The 14,949-nt window shown below is 33.3% G+C and overlaps 1 protein-coding gene across 1 annotated transcript; it reads left to right on the top strand.

The window, feature by feature from the left end:
- Positions 1-334: 334 nt before the first annotated feature.
- On the top strand, positions 335-11,299 carry LOC145086909 (uncharacterized). The gene is made up of 3 exons (XM_079024762.1): positions 335-1,349; positions 1,705-2,667; positions 10,177-11,299. Exons 1-3 carry the CDS (start codon positions 426-428, stop codon positions 11,128-11,130), a joined length of 2,841 nt encoding a protein of 946 aa, XP_078880888.1. The 5' UTR covers positions 335-425; the 3' UTR covers positions 11,131-11,299.
- Positions 11,300-14,949: the final 3,650 nt, after the last annotated feature.

Genomic DNA, 14,949 nt, shown 5'->3' with positions numbered 1-14,949 from the left:
TTTTATAATTTTTCTGAGATAGAAGATAAATTCATCAATTTTAACTAAAACGCGTTTTCTAATTTTTCTAATAAAACTTAAAGAAAACCAATTTCATTTTTCTTAAAAACTTGTTTTCGGTATTTTTTTATTAATTTTGTTATTCCTTTTTTTAATGAAATACTTAAGTATTTTCTTCACAGCTGGCGCCATTATTGGTGGTATTTTGTTATCATAAAAATTTAAAATAAGACAATTACAATTACACGTTAACTATTGGGATTTAAAAAAAAAAGATTCTAGTCAACTGCTAAAAATATTTTTAAAAATGCCAGCGACAATATTAGACGAGACGCAAGTGTGGATCTAATCGTCTCAAAGCAAACTCATTTCTCTTTAGATTCACACAGCCTTTGACCATTCATCCTCACCAATATCACACAACAATGTCTTCTTCAGCAGTAAATCTAGCAAAGTCATGGATTCCACTAACGGAGATCCAAGTTGCCACCAATTACTTCAGTCCAGAAGCTCTGATCGGAGTGGGAGGTCAAGGTGGGAAAGTCTACATAGGAAAACTTTCTGAACGCTGGCAAAACCGCACAGCCGCCTTCAAACGCTTAGTCCAGCCTACTGATCAAGGTAACCAAGTAAAGCATGAGTTCAATACTGAGGTTGAGGTGATGTCCAGCCTTAATCATGGAAACATCATCGATTTCATTGGCTACTGTGATGAAGACAATGAGATGATTATTGTTTTCGAATATGCCACCAATGGTAGCCTTGATCAACATATTAGTATGTGTTCCCTAACATGGGTAGAACGCCTCAAGATTTGCTTAGGATTAGCAAAAGGACTTGAGTACCTTCGCTCGGGTCTTGGAGAGGGCCTTGTACTCATACAAAGAAACATCAGGTCCCCAAAAGTATTGTTAGATGATAATCTGGAAGCAAAAATTTGTGGTTTTGGTTTGTCAGTATTAGTCGATCGGAATAAGCCACAAGTCAATGAAAGTGTTCAGGGTAACAAAATCTACATGGATCCCATTTACAAGGCGAGTGGCATCCTTGAGAAAGAATCCGATGTTTACTCATTTGGGGTTGTAGTGTTTGAAATATTGAGCGGAATGTTGGTATCTGATAAAAGGATAGTTGGTGATAATCAGCCACAAAGTCTCATCAATTTGGTCAGACGCTACTCTGACCATGAAGCAGATAACTTAATTGATCCTCGTATAAGACATCAAGTTAATATGTCTTCTTTCCATGTGCTTAAGGAAATTGCTTGTCAATGCATTAGTTGGAATTTGAAGGAACGCCCAGGGATGCGGAGGATCATCAAGAGGATTAAGAAAGCCCTAGATATTCAAGTAAGTCTTCTCTTGAAGGAAATCTAATTACATATATTAAATATTAATTCAAGAACAAAAACTATCATGTATGAATTGAACTAGAATCTAAATTCATTTCTTAATTTCCAATCAAATCTATGAAAGTGCAATTATCTTCTATTTCTTAATTTCCAATTGCATTTTTTTTTGGAACGAAAAATCTAAATTCATCCTAATTCCACCTTATGTCCCAGATGGGACTTATAACATTGACCTCAAAAAGGGAGGACAAACACTTGATAACCTTTTGATAACTTCAGTTACTTGATAAGTAGAATACTAAGATAAAAAAACATCACACCACATTTAATGTTGCTCAAGTTTATATTAACAGGTCCAAGGAGAAGCTTCTACTATTATTTCCTTAGGCAGTCACCTAGAAAATTTTGTAATTCCACTCGAGGAGATCACTTTGGCCACTGAACACTTCAGTCCAGAAAGCCACAGTGGAGATGGTGGAAGTTGCGTGGTCTACAAAGGACAAATCTCTGAACGTTGGGGAAACCGCACAGCTGCCTTCAAACGCATAAAGGGCAACGTGTCACATGTTGGCCAACAAACACAGCAAATGTTTAGTAACGAGGTTGAGATGATGTCCAAAGTCAACCATGAAAACATCATCCCTTTCATCGGTTATTGTGACCAAAGCAATGAGATGATCATAGTTTCTGAATACGCTTCCAACGGAAACCTTGGAGATCTTCTCAAAGATGACAAGAAGAGGGCTTGCCTAACATGGACACAACGCCTGAGGATTTGCTTAGGGGTAGCAAGAGGACTCGAGTATCTTCACTCTGGCCTTGAGGGGGTCGTCAAAGTAATTCATAGAGATATAAAAAGTGCAAATATATTGTTAGATGACAAATTGGAAGCCAAAATTTGTGATTTCGCTTTTTCACAATTAGTGCATCGAAATCAGACAAAAGTCTATGACCTTCTAGCAGGCACCCGACATTACTTAGACCCGATTCATGAGGAAAGTGGCATTATCAACACCGAATTAGATGTTTACTCATTTGGGGTGGTGATGTTAGAAATGTTGAGTGGGACGTTGGCTTCTGATCGACGGACATTTGGTGATCATGATTTGCCACGAACACTTATGCATTTTGTCCGACACTACCATGATAAAGGAGTGGACATCTTAATTGATCCTCTTATGATAAAAAATGAAATTGATTTTCATTCTTTGAACTTGTTTATGAAAACTGTGTATCGATGCACTAGTCTGAACTTAAAACATCGCCCCACGATGAAAAGGATCGTCAACAGGATTGAAGCATCATTGGATTATCAAGTAAGTATTTTCGTTTAATGTTTTCAAGAAAATTAACTCCATAAATTTTTGAAAAACTGGGTCCATTTGTAATTAACATATATTCGTAAAAATTGGCTCTATTTTGCTAAAAAATGTTAGCTTCATAAAACTACAAAAGGCCCACCTGAGAATCTAAGGCTGCGTTTAGTTGCCTAAAAATTGATCATTTTCCGGAAAAAAATTTCAAGAAAAATAAGAATTTTAAAACGCGTTTACTTCGTCTATTTTCATAAATTTTTCACGGAAAATGAAAATTTTTCTATTTTCTAAAATTACAAAGAAGTTTGAAATTTTTTGAAAACTGATAATCATTGTTTTTCACATTTTTCTAATTCCAAAACTTTTCTAAGATATAAACAACACTCACTCCCACCCCGTCCACCTCTACCTACCTCCACCTTAACACCCCCCCCCCCACACACACACACATACACCCACCCCCACAAACACACACACACACCCACACCCACACCCACACCCGCACAAACAAACACACACACACACACACTCCATCCTCACCCCCACAAACACACACACACACACACACACCCACACAAACAAACACACACACACTCCATCCTCACCCCTACAAACCAACACCCCACTCCCATAAACACACACACACACACACATATCCACCCACACCCACACCCATACAAACACAAACACAGACACACCAATCCCCACCCACACAAGCACCCCCCCTACCCACACACACACACATAAACCATTATATATATATATATATATATATATATATATATATATGCACCCCCACAAACACACACACACGCAGAGACACCCACCTCACCCCATCACCACCCTCACAAACATACACACACACCCCACCCCATTATGACTCCCACAAACACACCCACACTCATCCCCTACCCCCACAAAAACACACACACTCGCACACCCATCCACACAACACCACTACTACAATCACCAACCTACCATCAACATCACCACCGCCACTACTAGCACTAGTACCACGATTACTGCCGACTTCACCACCACTGCCACAATTACCGCCGCTAACCAGCTACCAACGCCACCCCCACCTACACCCTATCACCGCTACCGTTTTCTAAAAATGAAAACCGATAGAAAAATACATATCTAAACATATTTTTTAATTTTTAAAACTGAAAATGAAAAATGAATAAGTTATAACTAAACGTGTTTTCTAAATTTTCCAATAAAAAATGAAAATGGAAAACAAAAACTGATAAAGGAAAACAAAAAACGGAAAATGAAAATTGTTTTTCCGTCACTAAACGCAACCTAAAATTCTTACAACACTAAGCACTGTATGGGCGAGTTCAGCAAAACTAGCCAATAGCCAGGTGATAGTTAGCATTAGCAGGTAGTGTGTAGTAGGTAATAATTGTTGAAAGCTTCTCCATGTAGCTTTGTATTTTTGAGTGTTTTGTTTAGACAAAAAGCTAAATGCTCTTGTCGTCGAACAAAATTTTTCTTTTTTACGAGCGTTTTCTTAAAAGCTAGAAGACTAAAGCTCTCAAACGTTGCATGCCGAACACACCCACAAAAAAATGTTTGGGAGCTTCTAACTTCTAATGTTTGATAGTTAGTTGTTAGCAGGTAGTGTGTAGCAGGTAGCATTTGTTGAAAGCTTCTCCATGTAGTTTTTTATTTTGGAGTGTTTTGTTTAGACTAAAAGTTAAACGCTCTTGTCATCGAACATAACTTTTTCTTTTTTATGGACATTTTCTTAAAAGCTAGAAGCCTAAAGCTCTCAAACACTGCATGTCCAACATGCTCACACAAAGTGTTTGAGAGCTTCTAACTTCTGATGTTTAACAAAACAGTCCGTTTTAAACAAAAAATATCGTTTGGCTATACAAGTTTTTAGTGTTTAGTTTAGACAAACTCTCAAAATCTAAAAGCTATATCACGTAGCATTTAACAAAACTTTACTCGCTACTCGCTGCCCGTTATTCCCTACCAACTAGTTTTGTCGAACATGTCTATGATGCTTCATTTACTATTTTACATACCTTTTATTTGGAAAACTACTCCATGTTTTTTTTATAATTCTCAATAGATTAATTAGATAATCACAATCGTAGTTAAGACAAGATTAACGTTCTTAAAATAAAATTTCTATACAATACTGAATATATAATGTTTTAAGAAGTTACAATTTCATATATATATATATATATATATATATATATATATATATATATATATATATATATATATATATATATATATATATATATATATATATTATTAAACATATTTAAATTTTCTTGAAATTTAAGAGGTACATTCTTGATAAATTAAATGTACAAATTTGTTACCCACAAACCAATCATCTTTTTATGAACAAAAACTAATTATAATAAAAAAAAATATTTAACAAAAATATTTAAAGAATGAAACTTCACTTAAATTTTTTTTCTTTTTTACCGTGGGCAAATGATGTTTGCCAAATGTTAGGCATAAAAAATTTCAAAGATATCAGTCAGAAAATTTATAGCCATTAATGTAGTTAAATCACTAATATTTTTTGAATAAAAAAACCATTTATCGAAACAGCAATAATTATTGTCGCCGCTTTGCGTGGGTGTACATCTAATATGTGTGTGTCTATATATATATATATATATATATATATATATATATATATATATATATATATATATATATATACTTTATTTGTCTTAATTGTTTTATTATTAAAAAGAAAGCAAAAGAAAAGAAAAATAGGATGGGTCCACCCTCACCTGATCTCTCTCTCTCTCTCTCTCTCTCTCTCTCACACACACACACGCACACACATATACATAAATACATGATCTTTTATATTCATATCGTCTTCCCCACCTTTCATCTTCAACCCATCTTGCTGTATCTTCCACAAATCAGAGACACAACATCACAAATACTTCGCTTCATGAAGAATTTTCAATCTGTTCACCTTATGCTTCTCCTCCTCGTGTTTCTTCACCTCGAGTTTCTTCTCTGAGATTGACTAAGATCAAATCGGTGATTCCAGCTCTGAAACGCGTAAATATTTGCTTTTACAATTGTAGCCCAACTTTTTTTTTTACTAAACTAACTTTTGGTTATAATTGACAAAACTACAAAATTGGAGGAAATTAATAAATTATATGTCATTATCCATTAGACCTTATACCTTAAATATTTTCCAAATTTCAAAACCAATTACATTGTTGTATAGACGTTATAAACCACCAAGTTGTACGAAAATATTGGTTATTTCTTTAAATAAAACATATATAAAATTACAAAACTTGAGGAGTTAATACCGAAATTCCAATCTATGAATAAAAGAAATAGAATTTTGAGTAGCTTATGAAATAAGAAGAGAAGGTCAACCATGCAAAATGTCATTTTAAAATCAATATAAAATGATAAACTTTAAAAATTGAGTGGATAATATGTAAATTCTAATAAAATATAAAATTATTAGATTTTAGATAGGATTAAGAAAGGGGCACGGAAATCAGGTATTAAAGATATAACAATACTTTGCAAATCATAATTGATAATTACTGACTGAAGAAAATGTTAAATGGAAATGTCCGTTTGAATAATTAATTCTAATTAAAAGAAATTCATTTTGTTTGATTGTACATCTACAAAATGTGTTAACCGATACAAAATGACTATTTTATCCTAGTGCTCTACACCGTGATTAATAATAATAATAATAATAATAGTCTATAGAAAAACATTTAGCATAATAGACATTAAATATATTATTTTATTGTCTAAAATATAAAAAAATCTCCTAGCTAGCAGGTAAACACCATTGATTGTACATGGAAGACTCAAGTTCTATTTCTATAACCTTCGCTTTCCTCTGCTAAGTTGCCATTTTTTATTCAAGGGCAAGGGTAATGTATTCATTTCTTATAATTGTAATTTTCTTATTTAATTTTATATTTTACAAACAAGATAATTATGTATTCGTCTTTATCTCAAGTATTAATATTTTTAAATGCCACTCTTGTGTTGTAGTAATAATATTAACTAAATATATCTTAATAATATATTTAGTTTGTTAGAAGACAGATTATACACATAGTGTTATGTATTTCTAGTAAGTTAACTAATATTTAATTTATGATAAAACGGCTAAATAACACAAATGAAAAAAAGAAGGGTCACAGAGGTAAACAGGAAAGAGTTAAAAGAACAATGAACCTCACCTTTCTCCATGAAGCCATAATTAATAATTTGTTAACAAAGAATATATATATATATATATATATATATATATATATATATATATATATATATATATATATATACTAGCCGTTTACCCGCGTAAAGCAGCGGACGACCAATGTTTTAAAACCTGGGTTTTTAGTTGACCCGGTGTGACGACCGGTTCACGGGTCAACCGGTTCAACCGGTTGAACCGCCAGGTCAACCCGGTTTATGGTCTTTTTCTATTTTTTATATATTTTTACTTTCCTGCATAATTCATAAACATATAAAACCAATAATTTGATGTACACAAAATTTAAATATTAAAAAGCACTAAAGAAACCGCAAATGACTCGTTGTTTTGGTGTTCGCTACTTGTATCCAACTACCAAAACCCTATTAAAACGGGTCAACCCGGTTTTAACCGGTTCAACATAAGCGGTCGAACCGCGGTTCAAGGGAAACCCGGCCGGTTCGATCCGGTTCGTATTTTTACAAAAAACCGTTCTCAATTGACCCGCCTTTTACCTCGGGTTACGGTCCAACCAGTTGAATCGGCCGGGTCAACCCGGGTTTTAAAACATTGCGGATGACAAATAGTTTGTTTCGACAATTAATTTATTTTCGATGGAGAATGATTATTTTCAATTCAATCATTAGTTTGTTTTAGGAAACATGTCATATTAAAAATAAAGAAAATTCATGAAAGTGACCAAATTATAGGGTGTTAGTATTTATTTGGATTATATATATATATATATATATATATATATATATATATATATATATATATATATATATACTAGCCGTTTACCCGCGCAAAGCAGCGGACGACCAATGTTTTAAAACCTGGGTTTTTAGTTGACCCGGTGTGACGACCGGTTCACAGGTCAACCGGTTCAACCGGTTGAACCGCCGGGTCAACCCGGTTTATGGTCTTTTTCTATTTTTTATATATTTTTACTTTCCTGCATAATTCATAAACATATAAAACCAATAATTTGATGTACACAAAATTTAAATATTAAAAAGCACTAAAGAAACCGCAAATGACTCGTTGTTTTGGTGTTCGCTACTTGTATCCAACTATCAAAACCCTATTAAAACGGGTCAACCCGGTTTTAACCGGTTCAACATAAGCGGTTGAACCGCGGTTCAAGGGAAACTCGGCCGGTTCGATCTGGTCCGTATTTTTACAAAAAACCGTTCTCAATTGACCCGCCTTTTACCTCGGGTTACGGTCCAACCAGTTGAACCGGCCGGGTCAACCCGGGTTTTAAAACATTGCGGATGACAAATAGTTTGTTTCGACAATTAATTTATTTTCGATGGAGAATGATTATTTTCAATTCAATTATTAGTTTGTTTTAGGAAACATGTCATATTAAAAATAAAGAAAATTCATGAAAATGACCAAATTATAGGGTGTTAGTATTTATTTGGATGAAAAAAGATCTGGTCAAAACCTTGGAAGAGAAGATTTATAGGAGTTTGTTTAAATTTTAATATTATTTTATTAGTGATTAGTTGTATAATTAGCTTAATGATTTGGACATCTTAAAAAATATTATTATTTTATTCAATCTATTTTTAGAAATAGTGAGATTTGTTTTATAAGATAGTAAATATATATATATATATATATATATATATATATATATATATATATATATATATATATATATATATATATATAAAAGAAACCATTTTAAACCATATAACCAAAAAACCATTATATTTTTAAGTTTTAGAGCTTATTTTTTTTTTTTTTTACGAAAAATAATCTAAATTCATAACTTTACATTGTGAATGCTAAAAAATAAATTTATATTATTCAGATTCATGGTGTGAAATCTGACTCACAACGTGATTCCGAATAATATAAACTTTATTTTTTTAGCATTCACAATAATAAATTATGAATTTAGATTTTTTTCGAGAAATAATAAGTTATAAAACTTGAATTATTCTAAAGATTTTAGTCCCCAAAATAGATGAGGGTACACGGGGTGTGTGGGCCACTTTTTTTTCTTTTTCAATTTTTATATGTTAAAAAAATTCAAAAAATTCAAAAATAAAATTAAACCTGAGCCGCATATTTCAACTCTGACGCTCTAACTTTGTAGTGCACCGGCACGGCATGTCTGTTATAATCATAAATGATTATATGACGCCACCTGTTCCTTTCTCATCTGCACCATCCCCACAACCACAACCGCCATCACCACCACCACCACTTCCACCACCACTGACACCAGCCGAACCCCACCACCATCACCTCTGTTACTTATACCACCGTTACCTCTGTCACCACATCCTCTTTTGCTATAAAGTGTTATAATCACATATGATTACTTAATCTGTAAACAGACATATGTGTATAATCATTTATGATCAGAGATATACGTATGAACATATATAATCATATATGTTTATACCTATATGCCATATAATCATTTATGATTAGACATACCCCGCTGTTGCCGGTATGCTGGAGCGTTAGTACGGCAAATGAGATAAATATGGCTAAGATTGAATATCAGGATCTTTCCTTTTTTTTTCTTTTAATCTCAATTGAACCGTTATATATATATATATATATATATATATATATATATATATATATATATATATATATATATATAGAGAGAGAGAGAGAGAGAGAGAGAGAGAGAGAGGTTCAAATGTTTTCACTATCTATTGTGTGCATGTATGATTGATTCTGGACCAATCATTTTAGTTATTTTAAGAAAGTAATTAATGCATATTAAATTCTGAAGATGTAATTGATACCCATTATATCTTCAACATGTAATATGTATTAATTACTTTATTAAAATAACTAAAATGATTGGTCCTGAATCAATCATACATGCACACAATAGATAGTGAAAACAAAATAACTAACCCTATATATATATATATATATATATATATATATATATATATATATATATATATATATATATATATATATATATATATATATATATATACCCCCACACTAAATTCAGTAAATTCCTTGATAATGCCCACACGTCATAGAAATGCACAAATTTCTACCATGTCAATGACAGAAAGAACATAAAATCCATGAAACTGATTCCCCATTTTTCGTCTTGATAAAAAAATATAAAAAAGAAACATAACATTCGAAGTAGTGGGATGTATGTTTTAATTGACTGAATATCCTTTTCAATTTTCCTTTCAAGTGCAATTATGGCATGGCATTTGGCAATATGGCATCTCTAAGCATAATCGGTTTTGTTTAAATCACAGAATGATAGAGCAGCTTCTACTATTGGTACACGAAGCCAAAAAGGTTATCTAATTCCATTGAATAACATTGAATTCAATCTCGAAAAGCCGGTTGGAAAGGGTGGATTTGGTACTGTCTACAAAGGACAAATCCGTGCAAGTGGGCAAACAGTTGCCATCAAAAGCCTTCATCCCGAAGTTCATGAAGTAAAGATGATGTTTGAAAATGAGCTTAGGTTGTTTTCCAACATCCAACATCAAAACATCATTCCTTTTGTTGGTTATTGTAATGAAGGCGGTCGAATGATTTTAGTTTCCGAATATGCTATCAATGGAAGTCTTGACGATGTTCTTAGTGATGAAAAGAAGAGGGCTTTCCTAAAATGGCCACAACGCCTAAAGATTTGCTTAGGGGCAGCAAAAGGACTCGACTACTTGCACTCAGGTCTAGAGAACAAAATAATAATACACAGGGATTTCAAGAGCGGAAATATATTGTTAGATGAAAATATAGAAGCCAAAATTTGTGATTTTGGTATGTCAAAAGAAGACCTCAGAAATCATACACAAATCCACACAAGAGTTGCAGGTACCAATTGCTACATGGATCCCATTTACCATGGAAGTCGCATCCTTCGGAAAGAGTCGGATGTTTACTCGTTTGGTGTTGTTATGTTTGAAATATTGAGTGGGCGATTGGCAGCTGATCGCCCATATTCCATTGATGGTAAATCACAACCTTTGATAACTCACGTCCGGGAAAACAATGACAACGAACCTGAGAAATTAATTGACCCCTTTATAAAAAATGAAATTAATAGTCGTTGTTTTCACGCGTTCAGAGAAATTGCATATCAGTGCATAAGCTTCAAATCAGAGGAACGTCCAACGATGGATATAATAATCGACAAGCTTGAGGATGCAACCGATTTTCAAGCAAACCCTTTTATTAATTATTTTGATGGCAAGCCTTAAAAGTAACATAGATTGTTATACAATATGATAACCAGGGATTTGAATATACCCTGTTTTACAGTATTTTGATCTAACTAATGACTAATTTGATTTTCAAGAGTTGTATTCCTTTTGTAACATTAAAAAGTAATTCTTATCAAACGACACACATTATATGGCATCTGTTTATTCTCCGTCTTTTTATGATAAACAATCTATATTATATGGCATCCATTTATTTCTTCGGTCTTTCTTTGATAGTGGCTTGAGAAAAACATTAATTCCCTCATGGAGTGTGTCGTGTAAAACATAAGTCTAATTAAAGGTAAAACTGCAAGGGTAACATGGAAATTGAAGAAGAGTAATAACAGCTTGAGCTATATGTAGATATGATCACCGTTATAAAACTAGTGTTGGGTGCAACGCCTTTCATGAATAATGACTTGAAAAAACTTGGAAGACTCCATTATGACAGGTGGAGATTTTTCTTTGTCGTTTGTATGAGACTCACATGCATCCGTATATATAAACATTGTTATATTATTTGTAGGTTTTGCTTGAAAGATGTAATAACTGAGAGTTATGAATTGATTAATTTATATTAGATTTGACATGAATGCGTGATTTGACATGTGAAATGTAAAAACAACACAATTGACACGGTTATTTCAGTATAATAGATATATTCGATCCTTTAGAGTTATGACTTAAGTTATTTATTCAAAATTAGCTCAAGATCCTACTTTTTATAATTGTATGTCTCAACAATTGGTTTCAAAGCCAAACCTTGAACATTTTTTTGACTAACCGATTAGCGGTTATAAGCTAATATCACCAAATTCATAAATTCTTCAATGCTTGGATTAGAACCCTAGACTTCCAATCTAAAAGGCAAAGTTAGTGGGTTTGTCCCGGACACCAAACCTTCAAGATATAAACTATAATTTCAAGAAACAGGATCGACCTTATGATATTTTACACAATTCAATAGAGGATTTGAATTATTCTTAAGTTTCCTCTGTTCTTGGAATCAATTTCCTGAAGTTCGTTTAATCTGATATATTTTCAAGCTCAAATCCCGAAAACTCTGTTGATGTATGGTTGGTCACGTATCACACTTGATTCTGTATCTTTATATATAGGCGTGAGTTTATAGATAGAGTATCACTTTTCTTAGGCTGGACCGAAACCGTACTCCCTCCCCCGTCACATCAGCGCCATGTCACTTTTTACCACTCAAGTGTGGTTTCTTGCCACACCAAGGGTGTGGTGCCATACTTTTCATTTCTTTTATTTTTTGTTTTTTTTAAGTATTTTAATTTAATAAAACTTCTTTTTTTTAACTAATTTAATTTAATATACCTTCTATTTTAATAAAAAAAACATAATTCTTCATTACTTGAAAATTAAAAAAAAAAAATAAAAAAATAACAGTACATTGCGTTACCAAAAAAAAAAAAAAAAAAAAACACATGACATTTAAATAACCCTAGAAACTTAAAAAATATAAATAAAATAACTAAAGGAAACTACATAAAGTTATAAGCTAATATCACCAAATTCATAAATTCTTCAATGCTTGGATTAGAACCCTAGACTTCCAATCTAAAAGGCAAAGTTAGTGGGTTTGTCCCGGACACCAAACCTTCAAGATATAAACTATAATTTCAAGAAACAGGATCGACCTTATGATATTTTACACAATTCAATAGAGGATTTGAATTATTCTTAAGTTTCCTCTGTTCTTGGAATCAATTTCCTGAAGTTCGTTTAATCTGATATATTTTCAAGCTCAAATCCCGAAAACTCTGTTGATGTATGGTTGGTCACGTATCACACTTGATTCTGTATCTTTATATATAGGCGTGAGTTTATAGATAGAGTATCACTTTTCTTAGGCTGGACCGAAACCGTACTCCCTCCCCCGTCACATCAGCGCCATGTCACTTTTTACCACTCAAGTGTGGTTTCTTGCCACACCAAGGGTGTGGTGCCATACTTTTCATTTCTTTTATTTTTTGTTTTTTTTAAGTATTTTAATTTAATAAAACTTCTTTTTTTTAACTAATTTAATTTAATATACCTTCTATTTTAATAAAAAAAACATAATTCTTCATTACTTGAAAATTAAAAAAAAAAAAAAAAAATAACAGTACATTGCGTTACCAAAAAAAAAAAAAAAAAAAAACACATGACATTTAAATAACCCTAGAAACTTAAAAAATATAAATAAAATAACTAAAGGAAACTACATAAAGTCGTTCTCCGAGAACTCGTCTTCGGGGTCATCCGGTGGATCCAAATTAAGGTTAATGTTTTGAACTCCGTAAATGTGTTCCACCAAGTCATTGCGAAGATTGTGAAATGTTTCAGTGCAACGTATCTCTGCTCTCCTGTTTATATACTTTTCGCCACCAATTTCTATTGGTTGTGTCTCTGGTATGATTTCTTCCTCGTCAAACGCACATATCGCTCTTCCTTCGTCTTCAATAATCATGTTATGCAATATAATACATGTATACATGATTTCTTGAAGTTTTTCCTCGCCCAAATAAGCTGCTAGTTTTTTCAATATGAACCACCGTTTCTTCAGAGCTCCAAAAGCACGCTCAACATCCTTCCTAGCTCTTTCTTGAGCTCTCTTGAATTTCTTTCGTCTAGAACCATGTGGAGCTGAAAACGATTTAACAAACACAGCATACTCAGGATAGATTCCATCGACCAGATAATAACCATACTTATATGGCGTTCCACGCACTTAAAAAGAAGAATCTGGTGCGGATCCATCGTATATGTTGTTAAATATTGGTGAACGGTTAAGAACGTTGATGTCTTTAATCGAACCAGGAGAACCAAAAAAAGCATGTCAAATCCACATATCTTGTGATGCAACTGCTTCAAGTATTACCGTTGGGTGACCATGATCACCTCGGGTAAATTGCCCATGATATGCTGTAGGGCAATTTTCCCATGCCCAATGGAGACAATCTAAGCTTCCTAGCATTCCAGGAAACCTATGCACACTAGTATGATGAGCTTGCAATTGCAGGATGTCATTACGTGTAGGCTTACGTAAATATTTTGGACCATAAAACTGAATCACAGTTTTGCAAAAAAAATGGAGACTGTGTCGTGCTATCCTAGCAGACATCCTAAAACTTTCGTCTAACGCATCAGGCGGAATGCCATATGCTAACTGACGAAGTGCGGCCGTGCATTTTTGTAAGGGAGTGAAACCGGGTGTACCTTTAGCATCGTAGCGTTGTTGGAAAAAACTGCACTCCCTCGTTACATCTTCAACTATACGTTTGAATAAACCTTTGAGCATTCTGAAGCGCCTACGAAAATAATACCCTTGGTAAGTGGCATTCTCTGCAAAATAGTCTTGCACCAAACGTTGGTTGGCTTCTTCACGATTTCTGTAAATATATCTTCGTGTTCTCTGTTAAGAACTTGCAGCTGCGTTGTTACATACAACGTTGTATGTTTGTTCCGCCATTTGAACACACGCAATAGCGGCATCAAAAATCACTGAAATTCTTCAGAAGATGAAGAAGATGACATTTTTTGGAGAGTGGTGATTTTAAAAAAATAAATTTTTTTGAGAGAGAGAAGATTGTGTTTTGAAAAAAAATTAAGTTTGATATGTGTATATATATAGGAAGGAAAGAAAAAGCAAAAGGAAAAAAAAATAAAAACAAACGAATATTGCATTCAACGGTCAAAAAAATGACCAACCAATCACATTTCACGGTCTTCAAAGGCCGCACCGCGGTCTTAGCCGCAGGAAACCGCACCCTAGGGGCGGTGTTCCATGCTGAGGTGGCAGCCAAGTGCGGT

Source organism: Lactuca serriola, chromosome 2 (assembly GCF_051521515.1).
Source record: "Lactuca serriola cultivar US96UC23 chromosome 2, Lser_US96UC23_V15, whole genome shotgun sequence".
Lineage (NCBI taxonomy): Eukaryota > Viridiplantae > Streptophyta > Magnoliopsida > Asterales > Asteraceae > Lactuca > Lactuca serriola.
Note: the sequence above shows the minus strand (reverse complement) of the source record. Positions and strands in the feature narration are given on the sequence as shown.

What these genes read in the sequence shown, in the direction of transcription:
- LOC145086909 (XM_079024762.1), top strand. Translation starts at nt 426, where the DNA reads ATGTCTTCTTCAGCAGTAAATCTAGCAAAGTCATGGATTCCACTAACG. An exon ending in AGAAAGCCCTAGATATTCAA is followed by an intron (nt 1,350 to 1,704) that starts GTAAGTCTTCTC and finishes TTATATTAACAG; the next exon opens with GTCCAAGGAGAAGCTTCTAC. An exon ending in AAGCATCATTGGATTATCAA is followed by an intron (nt 2,668 to 10,176) that starts GTAAGTATTTTC and finishes TTTAAATCACAG; the next exon opens with AATGATAGAGCAGCTTCTAC.